At 40.3% G+C, this 27,433-nt stretch overlaps 1 protein-coding gene across 1 annotated transcript in view; it reads left to right on the forward strand.

Annotated features, from left to right (window-relative positions):
• Positions 1–27,433, forward strand: part of EDIL3 (EGF like repeats and discoidin domains 3) — a 534,632-nt gene that overhangs the window by 241,026 nt on the left and 266,173 nt on the right. Inside the window, exon 4 of the mRNA XM_018564130.1 lies at positions 8,162–8,290. Within this exon, the coding sequence (XP_018419632.1) occupies positions 8,162–8,290 (129 nt within the window). The remainder of the gene's footprint in view (positions 1–8,161; positions 8,291–27,433) is intronic.

Raw genomic sequence — 27,433 nt, forward strand, 5'->3', positions numbered from 1 at the left:
GAGGGGAGTGCATCTTCAGTGTTGTGTTATTAATAATAATAAGGTTATGATTAATTAGGTTTAGATTTCCATTCCATATGTTTCTTTGCTCTAAATATGGGCCAGAACATTTTTGTACAGCGGTGCCATGACAGCGTTAAGGCCATACTGCAAATACCGGCCCTGTAATTAGGGCCCCTTGTGCTCTTGGCTGTGTTATGTGGAATATGCATTTACTAATGTATCTATATAAAACAACCTCCCATTCAGCAGCAGCAGCAACACCTGGAGGACTTTGCACAACACCGATAGAAAAGTTTTCCTTGTGACCTATATTTAACCTGTGCTGTATATTTCATTTACACATGTCTGCATGGGCTGCTTCCAGATGGAAACAATGGGAGTTCCAGCTGTAGTGCTAAAGGGATTTCTGCTGCCAGTTCAGTAATATTCTTTGTCAGCTTGCTATTTTTTCTCTCATTGTAGAATAAACTAGTTACAAAAATGCACAAGTATCTAACAAATGCGTACACCGGTTAAAGAGAACCTGCCATTAGAGAATGCATTGGTTTCCTTCTAAAATGCTAGCTGCTTGGCTTCCACGCTGAGCCAGTGGCTTTACTATTTTACTATTACCACCTTGGCCTGTCCCTTTCATTCGCTGGATTTCAGTTCTTTCGATCATGGGGGCTCAGGATCATGAGTGGGCGTTCTCTAGGGCAGCCTGCATGCAAATTCATAATTTATAGGAACAACCACTTTTCTGGACTGACCACCCATTTGATATTTGCATAACATAGGCACGGTGCTATGATATTTTCAGGAACCTATGTAGACCACCATGCCGATGCGATTCTATCAGCCGTGATCTGCCTCCATTGCATAGGGAAACACAGCGAACCAGTTATGTCACTGGGTCTAAAATATGTAATTCAAATTATTATATTTAATTAAAATGATGATTAAGGAGAGGGAGGAACCAGGGAAGGCAAAATATAAGCAAATCAAACTTTAGTATTAATTAAAGAAGAACTCAAGGCAAAATGTTGTTAACCCTTGCAGAGGGCTACCCCGCACTGCAAGGGTTAAGTGCTCATTTTTGTCTAAAAAAAAAAAAGTTACACTCACCTGATCCTTTTGAGGGTCTGGCTGTTATACAGAACCCTGGAGCTTCTCTCCCCCTCCGCTGCAGTGGTCTAAGGATCCTTGAGTTATCATCTACACAGTGTATAGGATTTGATGACACCGAGGGACATACCATTGCTGCAGCAGAGGAGACAGTCTGCAGGGACCAGAGTAGCAGCCTTTTTTTTAGTACCTAGACAAAAACGAGCACTTAGCCATTGCAGTGCGGGGGTAGCCCCACTGTGAGGGTGAAGAAAACTTTTGCCCAGAGTCAGGGCCGGATTTATTCTCTCTGCTGCCCCAAGGCCAGGTTCCTAGAAGAATGGCAGACCTGCAGGCTGCATATAATGTCACCAATATCACTTGTACAAAACAAGCAGCAGCTTCCCCGCTGTGCATTAGGCTCTGCTTGTCCAAAGCAGAGCTAAATGTAGAAAACAACTACCCACCCAGGCACCGGGAGATAGGAATTCCACACCCCTGCTGCTGCCCCTCTACTTCCTGCTGCCCCGAGGCCCGGCCTTGGTTGGCCTTGTGGGAAACCCGGCCCTGCCCAGAGTTCTGCTTTAAACACACAATAACAATATTTAAAGTGCCGATCAGTCTGATCCAGCCAGTAACACACAGTGTCCTAGGGGTGACTCAACACTTATGAAGAAGCAGCATTGTCATCCTTGGACAAGACTACAGAACATCTCCCCCTTTCTTCTCATAACATAGAAGGTGTTCCGTAATCCACAGAGACAGCTGGAGACATTGTAATTCAAAGGAGTGCAGCACAGGCAGTCACAGGACGTTATCAGCTCACAAGATTTCTGACAGGATCAACGTGTATTTTTTTGCACTTATCAAACAGATAAAATAGAACAATTTCAATAGTATCTTTAACAGACCAAAAGGGAGGGAATAAGAAAAACTAATTGCTAGGGTCTACATGCACTTTAAGCAAACAGTAAACTTTTACCAGTCACAGTTTATTCAATGGTATAAGTAATGGGGGCTGAAACAAAGGTAATAACACAGTACACAGAGTAAACAAGATGTACATTGAGCATTTAGTAACTCTCAGCAACCAACACAATTTCAGTTTCCTGTGGTAAGATCAATGAAGTGATTATTTCTGATTGGTTATCATGGAAGACTATACTTTCCACAACCCTGTTGCTCTTTTCTGTTCTTGAATAAGTCAGTCGGGGTTAGCATAGTACAGTACAAGTAGAATTAGCTGATGATTTGCGCTTCTGTTACAGCCTCATCTGCACATCATTATCTTCATTTATGACAAATACTGAGTGCTGCGGCTGTGCTTGTAGAATGATGAGAATGGGATAAATAAGGTTGCCTGCTGAGAAGAAAAAAACTTGTTTTGTATGATGTGGATGTTTGAAATGATGAAAAAGGGAAATAATGTTCTAGAAATTGTTACTTGTTTCCTTGGGATTACAGCTCTAGATGCATAGAATTTTTAACTATGACTGTTGCTTTAAGAAACCTCATTTCCAGACCATGATGAAAGTCAGATTTAAGAATTCTGCTCAGTGCGGAGTTCTAGGATTTACAATGTGTGGAGAAAAGAGCATTACATAAAGGCCAACTGCAGGCAAAACCAATCTGATTGGATGCAGGCATTGTTCAGGTATTTCGAGAGCCAGCGGGGCCGACTAGCAAGACACTGAAGCTTGGCCCAGCGGTAGATTCCTCCATCCACACAGTTTAGCGTAGATGAAGGAATCTGTTGCACTTTTTCCATCTGACCATAGAAAATCTGCAGATAATCTATAGGTGTATGGCCAGCTTTATAGTGATGTGCAAGCAAGTTGACCCAAGCCCACACAACACTGTTAGTGACATACCCTCCTCCCTGCCCAATCAGTTGTGGCCAAGGAAAAACTGTCAGTGACACATCCTCCTCCCAGCCCAGCCCAAACAGTTGCGGCCGGGGCATTCCCTGCCCTGAAGCTACACATAACAAATAGACGGGGAGTGTTCTGGTGGCAACTGATTGGGCTGGGAGGAGGGTGGGTCACTGACAGTTTTGCGCGGACTTGGACAAATCTGGTTATTATAATGCAGGATTTATATAGCGCCAACAGTTTGTGCAGCACTTTACACTATAAGGAGGACATTACAGTTACAATACAAGTCAAGACAAGATGGTTGGGAGGGCCTTGCTCCCCCAAGCCTATGTGCATTACTGCTTCCTATAAGGTCACCAGTACAGTAGCTATCTCCCCAACACAGACACAAAGGGGTGTATTTATAAACACTTCACAGAGCCATTAACCCTGTGAAATTGCATGCACTTTCACTCTTTGTGAATGGGTGCTAAACCAATTCTGTGCAAGTAGAGTCAAAAACAAATGTTGTTACCACATTTTTTTTCAAGGTCAAATGTAATATCAGGTAAACACTGCATTATCACCACTAGATGTTAGATGCATATTTCCTATGCTCCTCAGCTCCATCTAGTGAACAACATGTGGTCATTTCTTGATGTTACAGCCCATCTGTAAAGAAAATATGCTAATAACATTTGTTTTGGACTCCATTCGCACAGAACAAATGTACATGTAATTTTGTATGCATGAATGAGTGCATGGCTTTGCAAATCATTACCCCAGAGAGAAAATAAAACAAACCTAAGCTTCTAGAATGTGCTACTTTAAAAACAAAGATACACACATGCTAAAAAAAACTGCAGAGGCTTTAAAAATAAAGGCAGCAATTGGATTTTTTTCATGAAGGTGAGGGAGCGCTAATGAGATAAAGGTTGTGTCTACATGGCCTGAAGCTGCGGCCTTAGTACAGTGTAGTAACAAGAGAATGCTTTGCTGAGCTCTTATCGAATCCCATAACTTAGGTTATATTTTCTCTCCTGGGTACAGCGGACATTTATTTATTGTTATTTTTTTGTGTGGGGGCACTGTGTATGACCATCCCAAGGCTTACATATTTGTCAGCACCGCATGTTTCCAGTACATAGATCACACTTATTACTTATTATTAACCACTTGTAGACCGGATTAAACCCCCTTCCTGTCCAGGCCATTTTTCAGTATTCAGCGCTGTGGTACTTTGACTAACATTTATTCCGTCATACAACGCTGTACTGAAATTACATTTATACAATTTTTGGGGGGACAGATAGAGCTGTCTTTTGGTGGTATTTAATCACCGCTGGGGTTTTTATTTTTTACAATGTAAAGCAAAAAGTCCTGGAAACTTTAAAAAAAAAAACATGTTTTCCCTACACTATGGTATGAAACATATTATTATCCATTTTATGATAACATATAAAAGATGAGGTCATGGCGGGTAAATAGATTCCAGATATGTTAAGCCTTAAAGTTGCGTACGCCCGTAAAATCGCAAAAAACTACCATCCCCTACATTGGCCATAGGGGATGCTTTAAAAGCGATTACTGCTCATCAATTTAGCAGTAATTTAGCAGTGTTATCAGTGATTGATGGCCGTAAAATTATTGCTCACACTCGATGATTGCAGTGATATGTAACATGTGCAGTGCAATTATCATTTTCACACGTAGATGCACCGGATGTATGTTAGCGTTTGTATGTGTGTGTGTGTGTGTGTGTGGGGGCGGAATTTACAATTTTTTGTGTGTTTTTCACATTTTTTTATGTGACTTGAATTTTTTTAAACTTAAATGTATTGCCATCACATAGGGGGGATGACAAGCCCCCTATGTGATAGCAAAGAGGATGTGACAGGTCCTCTTTATGGAGACATCATGGAGACATAATATAATATTATACTATTATTTAATTTATGTTTTATCTTTCAATCCTGCCAGCAGCACACTTCCTATCGTAGGGTGACAACACTCACTCACTGTACTGTATCTTTGGAGGAGCAATGTTGTCACCCTACACCACAGAACACCACCCCCTCTCCTCATATCCTTACCATGAGGAAAGGTGTTCCGTAGTTCACAAAGATGTACTGGGCAATGCTATTGCAATTTGAAATAGCCAATAGCCGGCTGGCTATTGCTCCACATTGTTTACATTCAGTTGCCAACAGCAGAATCTAGCCACCGGCCGGCAGCAAGATGTACACACAGCATTTAGTTTGAAACTAAATACATTTAGTTGCGAACAACATTTTTTAGTGTGCGTATTTCTATCAAGCAACCACAAAAAATGAGGACATATTATGTTCTCAATTTTTTTGTGACGGTTGCTTTAGAGTGCCAGTTGCTTGAATGTTGAATAATGCGGAGTTTACTGTAGTTTAAACATACAGGGGAAGATTTAAAAAAAAAGTGAAACTAAGTAAAACAATCACCTATAGCAACCAATGAAATGCTTCGCTCAAGTGAAACCTGATTAAGTAAATGGTTGTGTCATTTTTATTAAAAATATATTTCTATATTAAAATATGTACTGTCAAATTAATCAACGTTTATCACCTTGCATTTTAAGGCATTTTCATTAGTAAGCACCACCTTGAAGTGCTTATTGCAAATAAGGGAGTTGTAAAGTTCCAGCATATACTATCTTATTATAACATCAGCTTTGTAATAGGAATACACACTAGAGTTGTTTTTGATCATACTTACAGGAAAAAATCCCTTTTATGTAGTGTGTGCTGCCTCTTGTCTGCCCATCACTTTCATCAGTGTGCTTTGCATCTTTTTCCCCTGCTGCTTCATGTGATGCAATCTCAATTTCTTGAGACTACATAGCCCATAATGCATTGCTTCCAGCAAGCAATAGTAATGTTACATTGTTCAGATGTTGAGTTGTAGTTCTGAAGGCAGGCTCTGTGACACAAAGAATTGGACATTCCCAGGGCTGAGTGAAATTGTGTCAGTGCGTTGAGGAAGTACATCCTATGGGCATCTTCAATAAGTTCACCAACTTTTAAATCAATATGGTTTTTACTATTAGGAGTGGGATAGAACTGGAAATTCAATATAGAAATACATTTTTCTGACCTTAAGATGATCTATTTAATCTCTGATCCAATTGTCCAGGAAGGCATAATTGGAATCTAGAATTGCTTTTGGCATTTTAGCAATGTTCAATCCTACTGTGATTTTGCAGGATTAGGAACTTTTCCTAAAAATGAAAAGATAAATGTTAGCTAAGGACTGCATTAGATGCTCGTTCCCTTTGGTTGAGCTACAGTACTTATGCTGTGCTAAATACAGCAGCTCTATAAGAGCTGGGTGGTAGCAAGAACTCCGCTGATTATAGCACAAAGGCTGTTGAAGCTCCATAAACCAGTAATTAGCTCACCTTATGATGACAATACATTCTGCATGGAGGTGCTATACTACAGCTAGATAATAACACATATTATGTTGTAGTCCATTCAGTCTGCCATATTATCTAACTATACGTACATTTAGATTTTGCTACCATAATTCACTTTAGGCATGTATATGGCTTATGGAACATTAAAAAATAGAAGGTTTGTACCAGAAGCTCAAAAGTATTTAACCGTTTCCCAGCCAGTCGTTGTAATTAAAAGGTCGGCCAGGAGCTTCTTCGATGTAACAGGCTGTCTAAAGACAGCCTGTTAGCCACGCCCACTCATGTGCGCATGGACTGGAAACTGTCAAAATTTTTAAACAGGCAACGATGCCTGTTTACATACAAGCCATCCGGCTGCTATAGAGCCGCTGGATTGCTTGTATAAGGCACTGATCGGTGCATCCCCTCCGCACCCCCCCCTCCCCTCAGCTTGTCCTGAGCTCTGCTGTTCCCGGTGCAAGCCCGGGACCAGCACAGCGTCTCTGTGATAGAGGATCAGAGGGAGCTCAGCACACGATCTCCCCCCGATCTCCTCTCCGGTATCAGAATGCAGGAAGTGATGTATATTACATCAAAGTACCGCAGTGCAGAATACTGAAAAATGGTCTGGATAGGAAGGGGGTTTAATACCCCGGTCTACAAGTGGTTAAACAGAATGCTAGGCAAAGTTTAGTCATATCTGCAAGATGAAAAAATTTTTTTTACCTGCTTGTGCTTTTTGTTTGAGATGCTGTTTTTGCCAATAAAAGCAGTGCAAAAAGTTCTGGACCTGTGGGGGCAAATTATTGCTGTCTCTGACCAATCCCAGCTTCTATATGTGGTGGACCAAAAACTAGTTATATATTTACATACTAGTTATATATAAGGATGAAAAAAGACACAGGTCCAACCAGTTCAACCTATTTGTGTGTGTGTGTGTGTGTGTGTGTGTGTGTGTGTGTGTGTGTGTGTGTGTGTGTGTGTGTGTTTAATTGTGTGTGTTGGTGTGTGTGTGTGTGTGTGTGTGTGTGTGTGTGTGTGTGTGTGTGTGTGTGTTTGAGTTGTTAAAAATGTCCTTACCATTGTATATTGTGTTCACTGTGGAAGACATCTGTGAGTTTTTTTTATCAACACTCTCAGCTGATACCACTACCTGGAAAGGGGGCTTCATGTTTTCACTGCTCTTCCGTAGTTTAAGGTTAAACCTCTTTTCATCTAATCTCAAATTGTGGCTGTGTGTCTTCTTCAGAGACCTTACACTAAGCAGTTTATTACCATTACTACATTTACCTTTGATGAATTTGTACATTGTACTCATATCCCCTCCTAAGCACCTCTTCTCCAGATTGAATAAGTGTCATTTTTGTAATTGGTCCTCATAGCTGAGCTCCTCTAGCCTCCTTATTAGTTTTGTTGTCCTTCGCTGTACTCTTTCCCAATCGAGAACATCTTTCTTATGAACTGGTGACCAATACCCAATTATGATGCATGAGTGTATTCTGCTTGCTTTGATACTTACATAAGTTGAAAAAGACACAGGTCCACCCAGTTCAATGTAATTACCCAATGCACAGAATGCAATTCAACTGGAACAAAAGCCCCTCCACCATGGCAACCTTATCATGGCCAAAACGGACAGTTGTCATTGCAATCATTTTGATAAATGAGGCCTAATAAGTAACACATTTCTTAGTGACTTACAGAACTTGGATCTAATGGATTTTTTTTTCTTGTGTTGTAATTATTCACTTATGTATATTGATTTGTGTTGCCATCTGTTTGTTTTGCATTTCAGATCTATGCCATCCAAACCCCTGTCATAATGGAGGAATATGTGAAATCAGTGAAGCATATCGTGGTGATACGTTTATTGGATATGCCTGCAAATGTCCCCGTGGGTTTAATGGAATCCACTGCCAGCATAGTAAGTAATGTTATTGTGACTCTGTTATTGCTGGAATAAAGACTGCTCACAATTAACCATAAACCTTATTAAATTGTGGTATGACTTTTAATGATGAGCCGTACAACAAGTGGGCCCAAGAGGTCTCAGCTGCAAAGATTATTTCTGGTTGCATGAATGCTTCTGTGAAACATAAGATAATATAACACTTTGTAATTCTTGTAAATTTAACTCTTTTGTTGCCAGAGCCGTTTTTGCTTCTGTTTTTTTTGTACATGTATGTTACAATGCTTATTATAACATTGAAAGCAGAGACCCAGAAGAATAATATGGTGGTCATTGCAATTTTTTAATGCCATATGATATTAGTGCTGTTTATCAAACCCAAATGTTCAGTAAAAAATACCCTTAAGTTAATTATAGTGCACACAAACACTGAATTTATTGGTAAAATATTAATGAAGAGGTTGCGTCAATGAGGTAGAAACCAAACATATTAAGCTTTACAATTGCATGCACCCATGAAATGGCAACAAAATTTGGCACCCAAAATTGTCAATAGCTAGTGTTTTAACCACTAGAAGTCCGCGGTGTTAAACCCGCTTCCCAATCAGGCTATTTTTCAGTATTCAGCGCTGCAGTACTTTGACTGACATTTATTCAGTCATGCAACGCTGTACTGAAATACATTTTATACCATTTTTTTGGGGGACAGATAGAGCCTTATTTTGGTCGTATTTAATCACCGCTGCTGTTTTTATTTTTTACTACATTAAGGAAAAGTTACCGAAATAATAAAAAAAAAGAGATCTGCTTCATCAGCTTCTTTTCTCTGGCTATAGCAGCCTGATGACTTACAGGTGAATGCGGAAGTGATGTAATACACATCAATTCCGCATTCACAGCCCGGAGGGAGATCAGCAAGGAGCTGATCTCCATACCCGATCGGCTGGCTATAGAACCGCCGATCAGGTATATGTTAAACAGCCGCTAACGGCTCTATGCATTACACAGTTTTTTTCTGCCCGTGCACATCTGGAGACGGCAACCCGCTAATGCAGCAGTGCTGTCCATCCATTTTTTTTCAATGGGCGGATGGCAACTGGTTAAAAGCCTTTACAGTTCATCAGTTTAGGCCTGGTTCACACCTAGGCGATTTTCAATGGCCCCTGTTCACACCTGAGCAGGAAAACGCCAGCAGAAAAACTCCAGATGCCCGAAAAGGTACATGAGCTTCTTTGGGCAGTTAAAAGCGTGTTTTTGCCCCATAGACTTCAATGGAAACACGGGAAACACAAACTAGCGTTCTCCCGTCACCCTAGGCTCAGTATACTGTGAGCTGTAGAGATGCCAGTTACATTTAACATTTATGTAAATTAGTTCAAAGAAACATATTGGTTAAGCTACACAAATAATTATTCATTTGATCATAAATTGCAATATTTTAGTGATTTGCAAATTGCCTTAAATAATTGTGTCTTGACATGTGAGATTTAAAGTCAATGTAAACCTGATGACTAAAATATCATGTTATCCTTAAAGGAGAACTATGGGGTTAAGGCTTTTCCCCATAGTTCTCCTTGGGGTAATGGGAGGGCACAAAGTAGCGTCCTCCCATCACCCTAGGCTCAGTATACCACGAGCTGTAGCTCGTAGTATACTGAGACACCGCAGTATACCGCAAGCTGCTGCTCGCGGTATACTGAGACGCCGCAGCTGAAGCGGATTCCGACAATTGTGCCGGGATCGGCCCAGCTGCGTGACTGACAGCTGGCTCTGCCTATCTAGAGCCAGAGCCAGCTGTACCAACCCCTCCCCCATCCATTCCGCCAGTCAGCGCTGGTGGATCGGAGCGGGGAATCCAGCCCCTCCCCCTGTCACGGCAGAGAGCCGTGACAGGATTGAGAGGTGAGCGAATGCCGATATGTGTTCGCTCACCTCCCGATCTACTGAGCCGACCTGTGACAGTCTCATTGTCACAGGTCGGCTAGAACTATGAGGTGAGTAAAAAGCACTCACTTCATAATTCTCCTTTAACTCTGAATGAGGATAAGGTTAGTATATCTTCTTTATTTTAGCCACTAGACCGAAATGAGCAGTTAACCCTTGCAGTGAGGGGTTAACAAGGGTTAATTTTTACAATTCCTGGAGTTCCTCTTTATTTACGATGCTCTAAAAATTGTTGTTTGGAGTATTTAATAAAGCCCTCAATGTGTATTTTGACCCACGGGCATACTAATAGTCTCAAGAGATATGAAACGGAAAAGTCATTTTTAATAACATTAAATTACTAAATGGCTTATGCTGCAATTTTAATGCTATAGTCATTTTGTTTAATGAAAGTAGAGTTTCCTTTAAATTTTGAAGTATTAGTGAATTGGTTCACTAAATGGACCAGACTAATAATACTAATCAATAGCCTGTGGATTGTGAAACACACCATCTGAATAACTATTGAATATAGATATTTGTGTATCACTATTTACAAGCTTACAATATCCATATACATTTTTTTAATAAAAAAAAAAAGAAAACAGTACTGACCAAATCATAATGTTTCAATATAATAAATCCTCAATAACATAAACCTCTATCAGATAACAAGTTTATTGCAATAGTTATTTGTTGAAACACATATTCTAACACTTTATCCAAATTTATCCAGATGGCATCATACACATTGGCAGACAAAATACCGCTGTTAAAGGCTTTTTTTTTTTCCTTATGCTTCTAAACTCAGATTTATTTTAGACAATGTGTCCATGCACATTGTGGTGTTTGAATCTGTATTTTAGAGTAGTGTTCATAAAAAATGCCCCAAACCTGTGTTCCGAGAGTAGCTTACTGACATAAATTTATTTGCACATGCACACATGTGTAAAAGTAAGCAAATGAGAGTGAATTCATAATAAGCTCATGGCTCTCAGCACATGAGAAATGTCACGAACTATACCAAAAGTGCAGCATTAAGAAGCTTTGCCTTTTCTGCAAAGACTAGACCAATTGCCAAAGCTAATCTCCTCCAACCACTTCCTATCTGCATGCACTTCATTCAGCAGCTGCTGCACATCCTTCCTCATGGTGGGTTTCCTGGTGGTGACAACAGTGGGAATGAATATTCTAGCCAATAAAATGAGTTTTCATGCATATGTTTCTAAACTCTATACATGCATGAACATGCATAAATGTAATTATGAAAGAAAACATGCATTTTTTTACGTTGTATTTTTCTACCAGCTTATGGCAGAAACATCCGGTGTAGATGGAGGTATTTCATAAGGTAATTTAATCATATTGAAATGTTAACCTAAGAGTTAGTGAGTGAGCCAAGTGGAAGTTGCTGATTCTCCTTGGTGCTAACAATGATGATTTTTATGCTCTTAACATTTACAAACATTTGTGACTTTGGCTTTTGCACTTAAAAATACGCAAGTCACTTTATTTCTTTACTACTTGCACCAATGTAATAATATGAACCTAAATCTTTGACTCCAATGTCTATAGAAATACCCTACCTCTGGATGTTTTGGTAATGTATTTATTATAGTAACCCTGTGATATTTTTATATCTTGTCACCGGCTGTTCATAGTAACAGTAATACTTTCCCACTGCACCATGGGGCGAGTCCCCCTGACACTTTGCTTTGAAGTCACTGTTCATACACATCTGAGAAAGAAAGCTTTTGTAGTAATTCCCCTTCTCATTTTAATGTTTGAGAAGCACATTCCAATTCCTACACTTGAGCTGTTGTATTATCATTTTATATTCTTGGCATATAGCATTACTGCCTACATGCACATGCACCTGCAAGACCATATAGCCAAAATGCTGTTGATTCAAAGGATTATGATCCAAAAGGATTTTAAAAAAAAACCTTTTCATAAAGTAGGCTTGATTTTGTTTAACAGTAGAAGGTGGCTAATTGACCGCTCATTGGCACTTGACTATCAGGAAACCATCAAACATCCAAAAACACAAACACACACTTTTATACTGCATCAGCTTGCCGGTCTCTGATCTGATAGCAGAGAACAGCAGATGATATGCTGAAGATTTTCAATTAGGCTTTTTTACATTTTAGTCCAAACACAGGAAAGAAAACAATTCACCAATGTACAAATATAGCCTTGCCCAAACATGACACAGAAATTCATTAAATTGAAAAGGGCAAAGACACAGCTTTAGTGAAATTCTAGAAATGCAATCACTAAAATAACAATAGTCAGTCAAAAAGAACCTATGTCAGTCACAGGTATATTGTGAACCATTGAAAAAAAAACCAATAACAAGCCTCACCATGAGTGCCAGACAGATATCACAACGCCCCAAATCCTCTTGATGCCAATTGCTAACAAGATAAAGATTCTAATCATACTTACCAACTTTCTGAGATGAGAAAGAGGGACACCTTCCAGCACAATGCATTTAGGCAATAGGCATACTCCTGCCACAACCCCCTTTAAATTAACCATTACAAATTTACATGGCAAAAATGATAGGTTAACCCAGAATTGTTTATTTTTTTCCCACCGTTACTTTTCCTTTCCAAAATAGCAAACTAGATAATAATGAGATAAGATAAAAGATGTAGTGCATATTAACACGTTTGGTAGTTAAATAGAACCTTTTCATATACAGGTGAAATTAGAATATCGTGCAAAAGTTCATTTATTTCACTAATGCAACTTAAAAGGTGAAACTAATATATGAGATAGACTCATTACATGCAAAGCAAAATAGTTCATGCCGTGATTTGTCATAATTGTGATGATTATGGCTTACAGCTCATGAAAACCCCAAATCCACAATCTCAGAAAATTAGAATATTACATGCAATCAATAAAACAAGGATTGTACATAGAACAATATCGGACCTCTGAAAAGTGTAAGCATGCATATGTACTCAGTACTTGGTTTGGGCCCCTTTTGTAGCAATTACTGCCTCAATGCGGTGTGGCATGGAAGCTATCAGCCTATGGCACTGCTGAGGTATTATGGAAGACCAGGATGCTTCAATAGCGGCCTTCAGCTCTTCTGCATTGTTCGGTCTCATGTCTCTCATCTTTCTCTTGGCATTGCCTCATAGATTCTCTATGGGGTTCAGGTCAGTTGAGTTTGCTGGCCAAACAAGCACAGTAATCCCACAGTCATTGGACCAGGTTTTGGTGCTTTTGGCAGTGTGGGACTTTAATGATTGAGTTTATATATTTTAATAAAGCAGTACACATGCAAATTCACAACGTCATAACACTTTTTGAGTAATGTCAACTCTGTAATGCATCTTCTTGCGATTGTTCCTCTGTAACCTGCTTCTTATCTCTTCAGTTTTAATATGTTTGAATCTACATTCTTTCCCCCGAACTCATCTTTCTGTTCTCATGACTACCATTTGCCTTTATTTATATCGTCTTTTGTGGGTGTTTGTGTTCTCTGTATTCTGTCACATTAGAAAGAAGTATGCATAGTTGACAGTGATAATCATTTAAGATTCATAAGGTGAAGAACCAGGGAGCCAGAGATTATTACAGTTTGCCTTTGGGTTGTTTTTCCCTGCAGCAAAGAGACTTATTCATTGCCAATAAACCTTGCAATCTCGCATGCACAAATACCTAACATTGGTACCATATGGTACAGAAACTGAAAGAGAGGAAAAAAAATTATACTTTAATCACCCAGCCTTAATATTTTACAGTTCAATTTCACTACATGAGATAATATTTGCTCTTTACCTCAAGTACAACTTATTTATGTAAACTGATATGCAGTTAGGTATGTTCTGAATAATCAATACAGGAAATGACTCTGTAGTACACAGGTTTTCTGATCAAGCAGCAGTCAACACAGCAAAATAGTTAAGCTCACGTTACATTATTCATTGACATTTTGAGAGAAGGCATTCTGCTAGCAAATTCTGCCTGCAGGTACAATAGAAAAGGGAAGAATGCAGCTAATTGCTGTATCATTTGTGTCCTGGAGTTGTTTTACCATGTAGAAGTTGCTTACTAAAATGTGCAGCAGTCGATGACCTAGATATGCGATTCTAAGCAGGCAGTTTATGGTTTGATATAACGTGACTGTGCGGTAGTTTCCTCTGACCTCAACTACACCTCCTAAGCTCAAGAGTAAAATGGGTACATTGTTTTACTTGTGCTGAGCCAAGTTAGTCAGACATGGTAAGGTTGGGCCATGCAACCTTATTTGGGTTTAAAGCAAAAGTAAATTGTCCTGCTAAACAATTGCTGACAGGCAGGTTTTGTATAACATAAAAGACTGTGTAAGTCTCTTTTGACAAAAAGCTCCTATCTGCCTGTCAGCAATTTTTCCTTTCTCTGTGCACTGAGCCACACATGCACAGCCCAGCGCACTGGCTCAGCATGCCGAGATGAAGTAACTTCTGTGTGCATGTTTAGGGCTTACCTTATGCAGTCCAGCCAATCAAGCGACTGAAGATGCTGAACTCGAACGAAGATCGGGAGAAGATGGCAGCACCAGAGGTGGAGGGGAGAGCGGTCAGCACAGCGCTGGAGGGAATCCTTTACAATGCAAGCCAGGTGTATTGTGCTAATATGCTGTGGATAAAAACCACTTTAAAATTCATATTTTCTTTGCCAGTGTAGAATAAAGCAACAGGTTCATCTGAATGCCATCCTGGGCTACTTATTTTTCCTTCACTTCCCCACATTTTCTGTTGGCCAATGGAAATTAAGAAAAATACCCAGTTCTTCCCAGTATGGGGCATGTAACTCATTTACCTTCCTAGGATTTTGAAGACCTGACTGCATACCAGACTTGAGGTAACTCACCAGTAGGTGACCAAATGGATGGTCTAAACCCCAAAAGTCTCCAGCATATCAATAGAATTTATAATAAAAATAGCCAGGGTTCCCTGATCAAGGTGCAGCCATACATAAATCATTCAAACATACACAAAGGTTTGTGGACACCTGACCATCACCTATACCTATATGGTGGATGCCCCACCAATTTAGAAAGTGCAGGTGAAGGGTACTGTAAATTCTACAGCATACAAGGACATTTTAGACATTTGCGCTTCCAACCCTGTTGCAACACTTTTGGGAAGACCCTTGTGTACAATTCCAGGTTCATAAAGATATGATTTGACTAGTTTGGTGTGGGGAAACTTAAGTGGCCTGCACAGAGCCCTAACCTGAACTCTACTGAACACCTTTGGGATGAATTGGAATGCTGACTGTAAACAAGGCCTTCTTGACCAACATCAAGACCTGACGTAGAAAATGCTGAGGTGGCTTCAATTCCCACAAAAATACTGCAAGCTTGTGGGGAATAACTTCCCGGAAGATCCAAGTCTTCTCCTCTAACATCAGTACTTAACGTACCAAATTCTTATTGGGCACATATTTTCCCAGACACACAAAATCTTACAAAAAATCTTGTGTAAAGCCTTCCCAGAAGAGTGGAGGCTGTTATAGCTGTTAAATCACATAATTTTAGAAAGGACAAATTCCTATAGTTGTGAATTTTGATTCAGGTGTCCACAATCTATTGGTTATATAGTGTACATGTATTGAGAAGTCCTAAAAGTAAATAAGGTGGGGATTCTGTCCAAGCTACTATATGGAAGTATCCCAGTCCGGATAGCTAAGCCCTAATAGCTGTTTAAAAAAGTCCTGTTTATAATGAACATATAACTGTATGAAATCGGATTTTTGTATTTCTGCCTAATGTTTAACTTTAAAAAATAATTCACTTTTTCTGTGTGTGCATAGATAGTAATCTGTTTTATAGATTATCCATTTTATGTTAGTCATTGCTTAACAATTTTAATTCTTGCTTACGTCAATTATTATTCAATGACCTTTATCAGAAGCCTCCAATTAACCATAAATTGTAATCACAGGCCAATTAATTCATGTGACACATCACAAGTTGTTGTTAAATTCCAGCCTGCAAACTGGCGCTCTTTTATGCCCTTAAATGTGAACCTGTCATAAAAGAGACAGGGACGCTGACTGTTTTGACAAAATTCTGAGCACTGCCATTCCAGTTACTAATTTCCTAGCTGTCATGTTCATCCTTGCATTATGACCTAGTGAGTCATTGACATGGAACAAGTATGCAGTACAGGATTTGCGATTTTAATTTTTTCCAGGTCAGTGAGAGGTTCACTTTAAATCTTAGTACCGCATCTGGCCATTCAAATGTCCCTGTCAATAGGCGGTTATTAGTGTATAATATCACACACTGAATTACATTACTCAGAATTCTTAGTACCGGTTTTTGCTGCCTGAAATGTAAAAACTGCACGCACTACAAAGTATTAATACACATGTGGACACTCGGTGTGGGATTCCTACCCTCTTTATAAGAAGGCTGCTGAATAACCCTTAGGCTGCCTGTCTAGCCTGGTCAAGCAGATGTGAAAACAGCAATCGACAACATGGTCATTCTACTGAAGGCTTTCTGCAGCTAATTGATTCAATATACACCAGGTATCAGTATTCATACAGTATAAGTTAGAAATATTGCTGTCCACTGTGTATGTAATAAGTTAGCTGCCGAAAAAGCTCCAGGACATCCATCAAGTTATAGTTTACTCTGGATACAGAGCTTTTTGGTCAAACAGACAATTAATATTTAAAGCAGACATTGCATTAAAATCCAATGTTAGCTTATTCTTTGGATTACCCCATGTAAAGACTGTGCATTCAACACAAAAAAGCAAATGCTAGCAGAAGCATATACAAAATATACTTACCTTACACCTTGGCTTTGGCCAATAGTACCTGGGTGAAGGTGACATGACACCTCCATGCATCACAAGAAGATGCTACAGCACAGTGCTGCAATGATCCTATTGATTAGTGATACTACTTATGCCTGTAAATTGTGTTCCCTATGTAAAGAAACGTGCATATTTTCTGTTGTACTTTTAATAGTTCTCATTAAAAAGTGTTCCCGTTTGTTGAATGGGATGAATACAGAAGTGTGTGTTGGTGTTGGGGAGCGCAAAAGTACAAAAATGCACATAGTTGCAGTGTTGGCAAGTGCAGTAAAGCAGTTGTTGTAATGTTGGCACATGCAGAAGTGCACACTTTTGTGGTGTTGGCAAGTGCAAAAGGCTGCTTCATTGCACTGTTAGCGAGTGCAAAAATATGCAATGTTGCGGTATTAGCAAGTGCAAATGTGCCCATCGGTGTTGGTGATTGCAAGAATGCACATCATTGTGGTGTTGATCAATGCAGAAAAGTACATTTTTGCTGCTTTGGCAAGTGCAAAGGTGCCTGTATCTGCATTGTTGGATAGTGCACTAATGCAAGGCGGTGCAGTGTGTGCGTCATTGTGATGTTGGCAACTGCAGAAGTGTGCGTCATTGTGGTGTTGGTGAGTGCAAAAGTTCACAAAGTCATAATGTTGGTAAGTACAGAAAAGTGCAGCATTGCGGCAGCAATGTGTCAGCTAGTGCAGATATGCATTAAACTGCAATGTCAGAAGCAGTAGTGCTTAGAGGTGCAGTGTTGGGAAGTGAAAAAGTGCACATAGTTGCATTTTCTGCAAGTGCAAAATTGCATTTCAGAATGGCCAAGTGCAAAAGTAGGTGTAGGTGTGTAGTTGGCAGGAACAATTGTGCATGCAGTGTGTTGTTGGTGAGTGACAACCCAATCACCTGTCCATTAAAGGTAAGGCTGTCACTCTCCTCCCACAGGGAAATGGTAGCAGAGAGCTGGAGATGCAGATGGGGCAGAGCATGGTGATAGAGCCTGGTGTCTGGTTGTGGATGGGGCTTGTTGATGGAGCCTGGTGTCTTGCTGTGGGCAGCGTCTTTTGATGGGTGCCCTCAGTTCTCACCACTATACAGAAAGTGTTGGTGGATTATACAACTGCATACATCCTCTAGATATGTGCAGGTGAAAGTGTTCCCCGCTGCCATTGCTATGGAACCCTTTCACCTGAGCATACCTGGGCTTAAAGTGACTTTAAAGTCTCAACCCCCCTCCCCCCATGCTAGTGTAAGTACTTACCTTAAATTATGCCTCTTGATCCGATCATCTTCTTTCTTCCACTTGTATTCAGCAATCTCTCCAGCGCTGGTGCCAGTCTCTATTCCAGCGCAGACTCCTCGTTACCCACAATGTCTGTCCGACGTGCATGCTCACAGCTGCATGCATTCACCTCCACTATGTCTCTCCTCTGCTCCCTGCTGAAGATCTCTACTGTGCATGCGCCTGCTCTCATCCTCCTGCATGGCCGCTCGAGAAGCTCCAGATCTACAGCCGGGAGCAAGTGGCGGAGACAGAGGTACATTTTGACCTGTTTGGTAACTTTTTATTTAAAAAAAATGTTTTTGCATATATCTACTGCCTACTATCAGTAGATATATGCAGAAAAAAGGAGACTTTAATAGCACTTCAACACTTGTGACTCTCGCTGCTACGGTGTGGCTAAGAATCACAAGACCCGCTGTGTACTCTTCTAGTTCCCAGGAGGGGAGAGGGAGGGCAGAACTAGCTGTCTGCTCACTTCCTGTGTTTTTGTTTTATATAATTGTAGGATGTTTGACTAAAGAAAATAGTGCATAAGATGAGAAATTGGAGCGGATACACAGCTCTACTAAGGGCAAGAAAGGGCTGGATCAGCTTTGGAAGTTAGATGACCCATGATTGACATAAGCAACGGGCAAATCTGTGACCCTTTTTGGTTTTAGTGAGCTCTCATTGGCACTCTAAAGCAAATATCTAGTGTACACAACATTCAAATCTACTTTTCCCAATTATATAAAAAAAATAAAAAATTACCAGTGCCAAGCTTTAAAACCAATCTGCTGCTATTGTGATGTTGGTGAGTTAAACTTTGGGCACAAAACGTTTAATTTAAATAAATTCCTCAATAGCCACAAAGGATATAAATCCGCTTTGTGTGTACCAAATGGTGTTGCAAACCCAGATTTCACCTTGTAAAAGTAGCAGTGACATCATCACTGTGCTGCACATATCCTGCGCAGAAAGCAGAACTGTGGGAGGGAACCAACAGGCCCCACCCACTGCAGATTGCTTACAAAAAGCTACAAGAGGGGACAGAGACAGGACCTGTAGTCCTGCAGAGAGAGAACAGCAGTGACTGGTCTTTATTACTGGAAGCTCCTGCACAAAGGAAAACTTTTACCCTAGATTACTGCACAGAGCTAGAAGAAATACACAAAGGACACCAAGATTCAAGTAAGAATTCACAGGTCTTTTGTAGTTAGAAAATATTTTCTTAACCTGGAGAAATTTGAGCAGTGGCATTCCCTGCAAGCAAGCACTGAATACTCACCCCCTGGCTGCCTGCCATCAAATGCCTCTGCATTGAAGGGATGAAGAATCTTCCATGTTTAGTACTTCTGGGAGTCAGATGTCTGGCATCCCCCACTCTGCTCTTTGGTTTCATCTGCTGAATGTTATGTTACTGCAGGACACAGAGGCTGGTGGAAGAAACCACAGAGTGCAGAAGGGGAGCAGACACTTAATACCCCCTGGATGGTGAAGATCTTTCACACAGAGGAGTATTGTCCTGTCTCAATTAAAGTGGCTTTAATATGCAGATAACATCATTATTTTTTCTATTTAAAAATGTATAATGATCATGATGCTAATTTGTCTATATACCTTCTGCTAAGACATGCTTTCCTGCAGGAAAAAGTAATGCTGATCTTCAAAATCTCTGTAACAATTAAGTCTTTTGTTTGACTAGCCAGCTAGTGCACTGTAGCATACTGTAGCAATCCCTTGCCTTTAGTTTACAAGGATTCCCTTTTAGTCTTTTTTTATGTGCTATGTTCATTTTATGCATTATTAATTGAAAAAAAAGTATTGAGCCGCATTACTGTAAACATGAAAATTATATTAGTACTATCCAAGGAGAGAAAAGAGAAAACAACAAATGTGAATTTGAAAGGAAATAAGCCTTCATCCAGGCCACCTCCACCATCAAACCCCTGCTCCGCCATTAAAGCAGACGTAAAGGGAGTTTTAAAAAATGCACAATATATTAGCACATTATGCCAGACTTACCTGCCAAAGCGATCCCCTCCAGCACTGTGCTCCTCCCGTCCACCTTCATCCTGGTCTTCCAGTTTTCGCGTCTGTGGCTGCTTGATTTGCAGGGCCCCAACGAAGGCCTGTGCACTCAGCTCCGTGTACAGGACAAAAAAATTGTTGACAGGCAGAAAGGAGCTTTAATGGCAGAAAAGAACTGCACAATTTCTTCTGCCATATCAAGCCTGCCGGTTGGTAATTTTTTTTTTCTTCCACTTTAAGATACATCTGTGAATAATCTCAGCCTCTCCGATACAACAGTACAATAGGACTTATTCATTGGTGGAATTTTTTTCTCTACTATTTCAGCCAGGGTGCCCTCTTCTATGTGAAAGGTTATTTAGGCAGTTATGGCTTATAATGAGGGCCACATCAGCAATAGAAAAATAAAGTGCAATTGCTTGTGTGGCAATTTAGTAATTTGTCAGTTGAGTTTGGTTCAACTGAGTCTGTTAGTGTCTGGATTGATTTTGATTGCGGTAATATTCATACTGGGTATTGCCATGCTGAACAACAAGGTGTCTGTGATTTATATAAAATAAATCAAAACATTTTGTTTTCCACTAATGACTACTAGGTATTGTAAATTATTTGCTTAAAGTTCATTGCCTCAGTTTTTTTTCTTCTCTTAATTTAATTTACCATTAGTGGGATCTTGTTGGTCTTACCCTGGCTTAGATTATTCTTACATTCTTATGTATAAATCAGCTAATATGGGCTCATGTGAGTAGCACAGTAGCATAGCGGGTAGCACTTTTGTCATTCAATACTAGGGTCCTCAGTATAAATTCTGATCAGGGCATTATCTGTATGGAGTATGCATGTTCTCGCGCAAAGCCGGGTAATTCGGTTTCCTTCCACACTCTAAAAGACATGGTGGTAGGTCAATTGGCTGAAGATGGCTGCCTCACCTCAGAAGGTAGAAAAGCGCTATACAAATTTAAATGAACATGGGAATTCAGTCTTACCAATACTGTAAATAATGGGGAAGTTGACCCACTGTGCTGTCAGTTAACAGGTAGGTAAGTGGTCATTTTAAATACTTTTAAATACTATTTAAATACATTTTAAATACTTTTTACCATTCACAAATGTGCCAAGTTAGGGTGGGTTCACACTATATGCGTTGAGGCTGTGCTGGCCATTTTTTATAGCGCAGCCAAAATGCAAGATAAGGCAATTTGCCTTCTCACTGATGGGCTTGGTTCACACCACCACAATAGACGGGTGTTGCAGTGGAATGCTCTGAAAAAAAGTACAGCATGTAGTACTTTTTTTCAGTGCAGCAGGACGTGATTCAGTACAACCTCGCATCCTGCTGTGCCATTATACATTGTGACATTGTACTTTGTACAGAAAGTACATAGTGCGATGTGGTCCTTGGATCGGTGCATCGCACTGTGTCGGGCACCACACACCAGACGCTGTGCGTTTAGAGCAGCAGCTGGTGTGAATTAGCCTTGAAGCTAACATTCACCAGCGGTGCAAGTATTTACTACACTCAACTGAATTACAGAATTCATATTCTATTACTTGCTCATCCCTTTTGGGATTATTTCTAGAGATATAATTCTGTGTATGTACCAAATCCTATCCCACCACAAGCACCCTGACCTGTTAAGGCATGGACTCCACTAGACCTCTGAAGGTATGCTGTGGTATCTGGCAGCTGTCAGTAGCAGATCCTTTAAGTCCTGTTAGTTGTGAGGTGGGGCCTCCATGGATCAGACTTGTTTTTCCAGCACATTCCACAGATGCTCAATTTGATTGGGATCTGGAGAATTTGGAGGCCAACTTTTGGTATGTCCAGACCACTGCAGACCGGGCACATACCACAAGAACTACAGTGTTGGAGTTGCTCTAGGTAATAATGTTATGGCTGATCAGTGTATGTATATGTATACATTGGTAGAGGAAGGCAAAGATATAACATAATTTTTATTTTGCTGCTTTTGTCTCTATTAAAATTTTCCCCTTACTGCCTGTCTGGTAAAACTGGTGCCCTTGATACCAGTATAAACCTGACATGACCGCTAACCCTTCCCTACTCCATCCCAAGCAATAAAAAAGCTTTGTGTAGACCTACACTTTACCACAATTTCAAAGAGTATGCTTAGGGTGTCCTATAAGAGACATACAGAAGGGATCTGCGTAATATTATAGCGCACCATCACACACAGAAATGTATTCTTTTCAAAATGTCACACTGCACTATGGTGACAAGGCGACTTTTCCTAAATTCCTACAGCAAATATAAATGCGGTCTACTGTTTTTCTTATCTCTGAATTCGTTTGTTGAGGATAAATATTTGAACTTAACAGACTTGTCCTTTTTCTATATGAAATGCTCTGAAGTAATATTAAATGTTTTTATAATAATAACTCCAGATTTGAAGGGCAATGTGTATTATTTTCTGAATCTTACAGAGTGCCTTGTGTTATATAGTTTTGATGAAAAGTCATATTTTGCTATTACTTTGTATTAAAAATATGAAGCATGCTTGTAGAAGAACGCAGTCTTTGATTTAAGAATCCCTTTGATTTCTATTCTGTTACTGTAAAGTAGCGTTAGACAAGTCAAAGTGATACTTTTTACATTGCAAGTTTATTTGTACCAGTTTTACTTTACTTTATGGTGACCATATATGACCTGATCTCCGTTTTACACTTTCCTATGACAACTGGGTGGACATAGAACTGTACAGATCATACCCAGGGGGGGCAATAATGAGTATAACTCACCATCAAGAAAGCTCCTAACCAGATCCTTTATCATCAAAAGTAAAAAGGCCAAAGTGAGCTGTCAACTACTTTAGCAGCATATGGTCCTGCCCTGTTTGCCTTCCCTCCTGTTGAAGCACCCCAGACAGCTATCTCTTCTGTATAACCCTCGGCCCAACCCTGCTTTAAACGCATGTAGAGATTTTTTACATTTGTCACCCAACTGTAGGTTTAAAGAAAGGCAGGTGTATTGCGTCCCTTGTTCTGCATGAGACATCTGCTCATCTGTGGGGACCTTCAGGGTTTTTTGTACCAGGACATTTTTGCTTTTTCTTTGACATTCATCTGTGAAACATTTTTGAAGGGTTGTGAATGCATTGTTTTCTCAGTGTAGTTATGTTCTAACTTGTGCATACAGTTTATTTTGCCATACATCACATTTGTTGTTGTTGAATTTCTTTCTTAAGCAGCATATCCTATTATGCTTATTTCAACTGCTTTTTCTTTTTTGCAAATTACTAAAAATACAAACAAAAGCATCTCACACATAGCTCGAAAGCACTCCACTTTTTTTTTCTAAAAGCGTGCTAATGCTTGTTTATGCAAACACTCAGACTCATTCTAAAAACATATGATAATGAATGAAACATTGTAGCTTCATTTTCACCCTGTTACACTTCTTTTTGTATTAGAGCTGAACTCCAGGATAAGCAAATATTGTCTAAATACAAGAGGCATGTGCATTTATATTTTTATCTTGCGGAACTTTGTGTATTTCTTCCAGATCTCTGCAGTAATTCAGTGTAAAATGTTGCCTTTGAGCAGGAACTTACTGTAATAAAGACCAGTCACCACTGCTCTATTCTTGTGGCGGGCGACTGGTCTTGTATCCACCCTTCTAAAATTTTCTGCACACAGCCTGTAGTGAGTGGGGTCTATTGGGTCCCTCCCACATCTCTGCTCTCTAAGACTATGTGAAGCACATTGCTGATATTACTGCTAATTTTCCAAGGTACTACCTGGGTTTTAAAAGGCATTTGGTTTATCAAGTGGATTTATATACCTTGTAGATACTGATGAATATTTTTACATTATTTTTGGGGGGCCTGGAGTTCAGCTTTAAGGTTCATATTCATGGGTTCTATTCTAGTTCACTGTTATGACAATGGAGCCCAGAATTTGCTATTGGCAATTAAATAAAACAAAAAACCCCTGCCTTTAATACGAGAGGCTGAAAACACATTTAATGTGGGTTTTTGTTTTTTTGGGCCGGGCGGGCTGGCTAGTTTGATAGTGTGCTGGGGAATGTTTGTATTGTTCTGTATATTGCCTTGCCCATGTTCTTCTTTCATCTTTTATTACCTTTAAATTGACCCATTGTTGTTTGGTTAAATTTGGTTCAGATGCACACTTGGGGTTTTCAGCAGACATATGCAATGTTTTGTGATGTGTTACTGTACTTTTATGGGGTGTGGGGCCCCAGGTAAGGCTGCAATTAATTTATGCATTGCTGTATACTGAATGTCTCATAGTTGGGTACTAGTTTTGAGTTAAGGACCATGTTTTATAGAGGTGCCTTGACATGGCACAACAGTGTCAACTGTATTTGCTAATGTGTCTAACAACCTCTGTTTAGCCACTGACCACTTAGATGGACACATCAGTCCCTCATGTTTTACATTGCAGTGACTGCTGCTCACAAAGAATCAAATAGATAATAACTCTTTCAGTTATATTTAACAGACCAAAAGGGAGCAAATGAGAGAACTTTTTTTGAGGGTTTACATACACTTTAGCTTTAACCCCTGAGATCGGTGTGGGGTGGGGGGAATCCAGGTATGTGTTCGCTCACTTCGCGATCTACTGAGCCGACCTGTGACCGTCTCATTATCACAGGTCGGCTAGAACTATGAGGTGAGTGAAAAGCACTCACCTCTTAGTTCTCCTTTAGCCTGGGTTCCCACCTAGGCGTTCGAAATATGCATGTATGACGCGCGTTTTGCGGTGCATGTTTTAACCGCGATTTGCAGCCCACAAAACGCACGTCAAACACGCGTTTACGAGGGCTATCTGCCTATATCCTAATGGATACGCGTGGAAATACGCCCCAAAGAAGCTCCTGTACTTCTTTGGGCATAGGGCGTTTTTCAGCACGTTCCGACACGCTGAAATACGCCCAAGTGAGAACCATGCCCATAGGAAATAATGGGATTTCACTTGCAGGGCGGTTTACAGCGCGTCGATCAGCACTGTAAAACGCCCCGTTGTGAACCCGGCCTTAATGGCTCTAAAATGATTGCTCTCACTCCGTTTGCGGCGATATGCAACATGTGCGGCACGTAGGCGCACCTGACGCATATATGCGTGTGTATGTGGGGGATGCGGACTTTAAAAAAAAATTTTAAAAAATAAATGTTATGCTTCTTTATTTTTTTATGAATCTTTCATTTTTGTAAAAGACGAGTGGATTTTTCGAGCCCTGATATATATATATATATATATATATACGGGTGAAACTCGAATAATTAGAATATCGTGCAAAGTTCATTTATTTCACTAATGCAACTTAAAAGGTGAAACTAATATATGAGATAGACTCATTACATGCAAAGCAAGATAATTCAAGCCGTGATTTGTCAACCTTTTGCAGAACTTACTGCAATTACTTTTGCATGATATTCTAATTATTCGAGTTTCACCTGTGTATATATATATATACCAAATATTAGATGTGGTGCCTGCATTAGTTTTTAAGGCTTTTTATCCTTTTCACCTGATGTTCCAGCCAGCAGCACACTTCCTGTTTTAAACTGGGTTAATTGGATCCAGTGGTGACCCTATCCCCTGGACAGAAGTTGTTCAATAGATTGAGTCTGCTGAAGGAACATGTTTGGAAGTCATCCGCTGAACAGTGCATTTAGCATTAGCTGTAAGCACTGTTCTGATATTGCGACAGCAGCTTTGGCACAATGTACAAAGTGGGAGATTCGTTCATCCATACTGTTTAGGGTGAATGGAGCATCTGTCATATTTTTATGTTCAACCAAAAGGCTTATCATCCTGGCAACTGGCTCCAGAGGGAATTGCTTTTCTATTTTTGCTTCTATCTTTTCTTCCTTGTTCCCTTTGGGTGACATTTCCACCCACTCCCGCTTTTTGTGGGTGATGTTTTTCCTTTTTCCATTTTCTTTCTCCCACTCTTATATGACCAATTGATATATTGAGATGCACCTTTCCGTCACTTATGAGGTTCATCTTGCAGTGAACTTCTTTTTGCCATGACCTTTGTGAATGGCAACTTATATTGCTCATTTTGCATACTTTTGCTGATTTTGTCACATGTATCCTTTGTACTATCTGATAGCGTGTGACTGTATAATGCAAAAAAAATTGTCTACATGGCTACACTGTCTCTTATGACTGATTCTGATTATGATGGTTTAATTTGAATGTTGGTTCATAGTTACCTAGTATTTCAGGTTGAATAAAGACACGGGTCCATCGAGTTCAACCTTTATGTGTAAGTGTGTGTGTGTGTGTAGTGCGTGCATGTTAGTATACGAGCAGTGGCGTCACAAGGGCGGAGCAGGGGGTGTGGCCCGCACCCGGGTGACACCATTGGAGGGGTGACAGGCAACTGACAGCCATTTTGGTGTCACCCCCTCTAAAAAGTCAGGCACTCAGTCATGGACCAAGAGCCTGACAGTGTCAGGAGAGAGGAGAGGACCCAGCAGCATACCTCATTTCACCGGGTGAAAGTCCCCTCCTCTCTCTGCCGGGGTCCATCACCAAGATGGCCGCTGACAGGCATCAATTAGATGGCCGTGCATGCGCGATGATGTCACAGTGGGGTGTCACCCGGTCTCTGCTCCAGGTGACACCCAGCCGTGGGACGTCCCTGTATACGAGTCCATTGGGGTCTAAGGTTTTAAGAGTACCTGTACCCCTGTATGTTACGGTCTCTGAGGAAGGTATCTAATTGAGGTTCAGGCGAGAGCCCTCTATTAGTACATTTTATCTGGTCTTTAATAAATAATTTGAAAATAAATAAATATAATGAATGTAGCCACCCCTCTTAAGGACTGGTAAGCTGCAGAATATCACATTTTTTAGCTACACTTTATTTTTTTATTTTTTTTGTGAAGCCCGTGGACGTGCATCTCAACAAACTTCCCCCTGTGAACAAAAAAAGTGAACCGTGAAATCACAGCACACAAAAACGTGCACAAGGGTGCAAGGTCCTTCCGAAGAAGGGACCCATTTCCCGACCCCCCGGGGCGCAAGGCTCCTGACAGGGGTTGAGACTGGTGGTCCACCAACCCGAAGGCCGGTGGACCCATTTCCTATGGGAACCTGCCGAAACATGTCCCCCTCAGTACTTGGCAGGTG

Source organism: Nanorana parkeri, unplaced genomic scaffold (genome assembly GCF_000935625.1).
Source record: "Nanorana parkeri isolate BGI_ZX_2015 unplaced genomic scaffold, ASM93562v1 scaffold728, whole genome shotgun sequence".
In the NCBI taxonomy this organism is placed as follows: Eukaryota; Metazoa; Chordata; class Amphibia; order Anura; family Dicroglossidae; genus Nanorana; species Nanorana parkeri.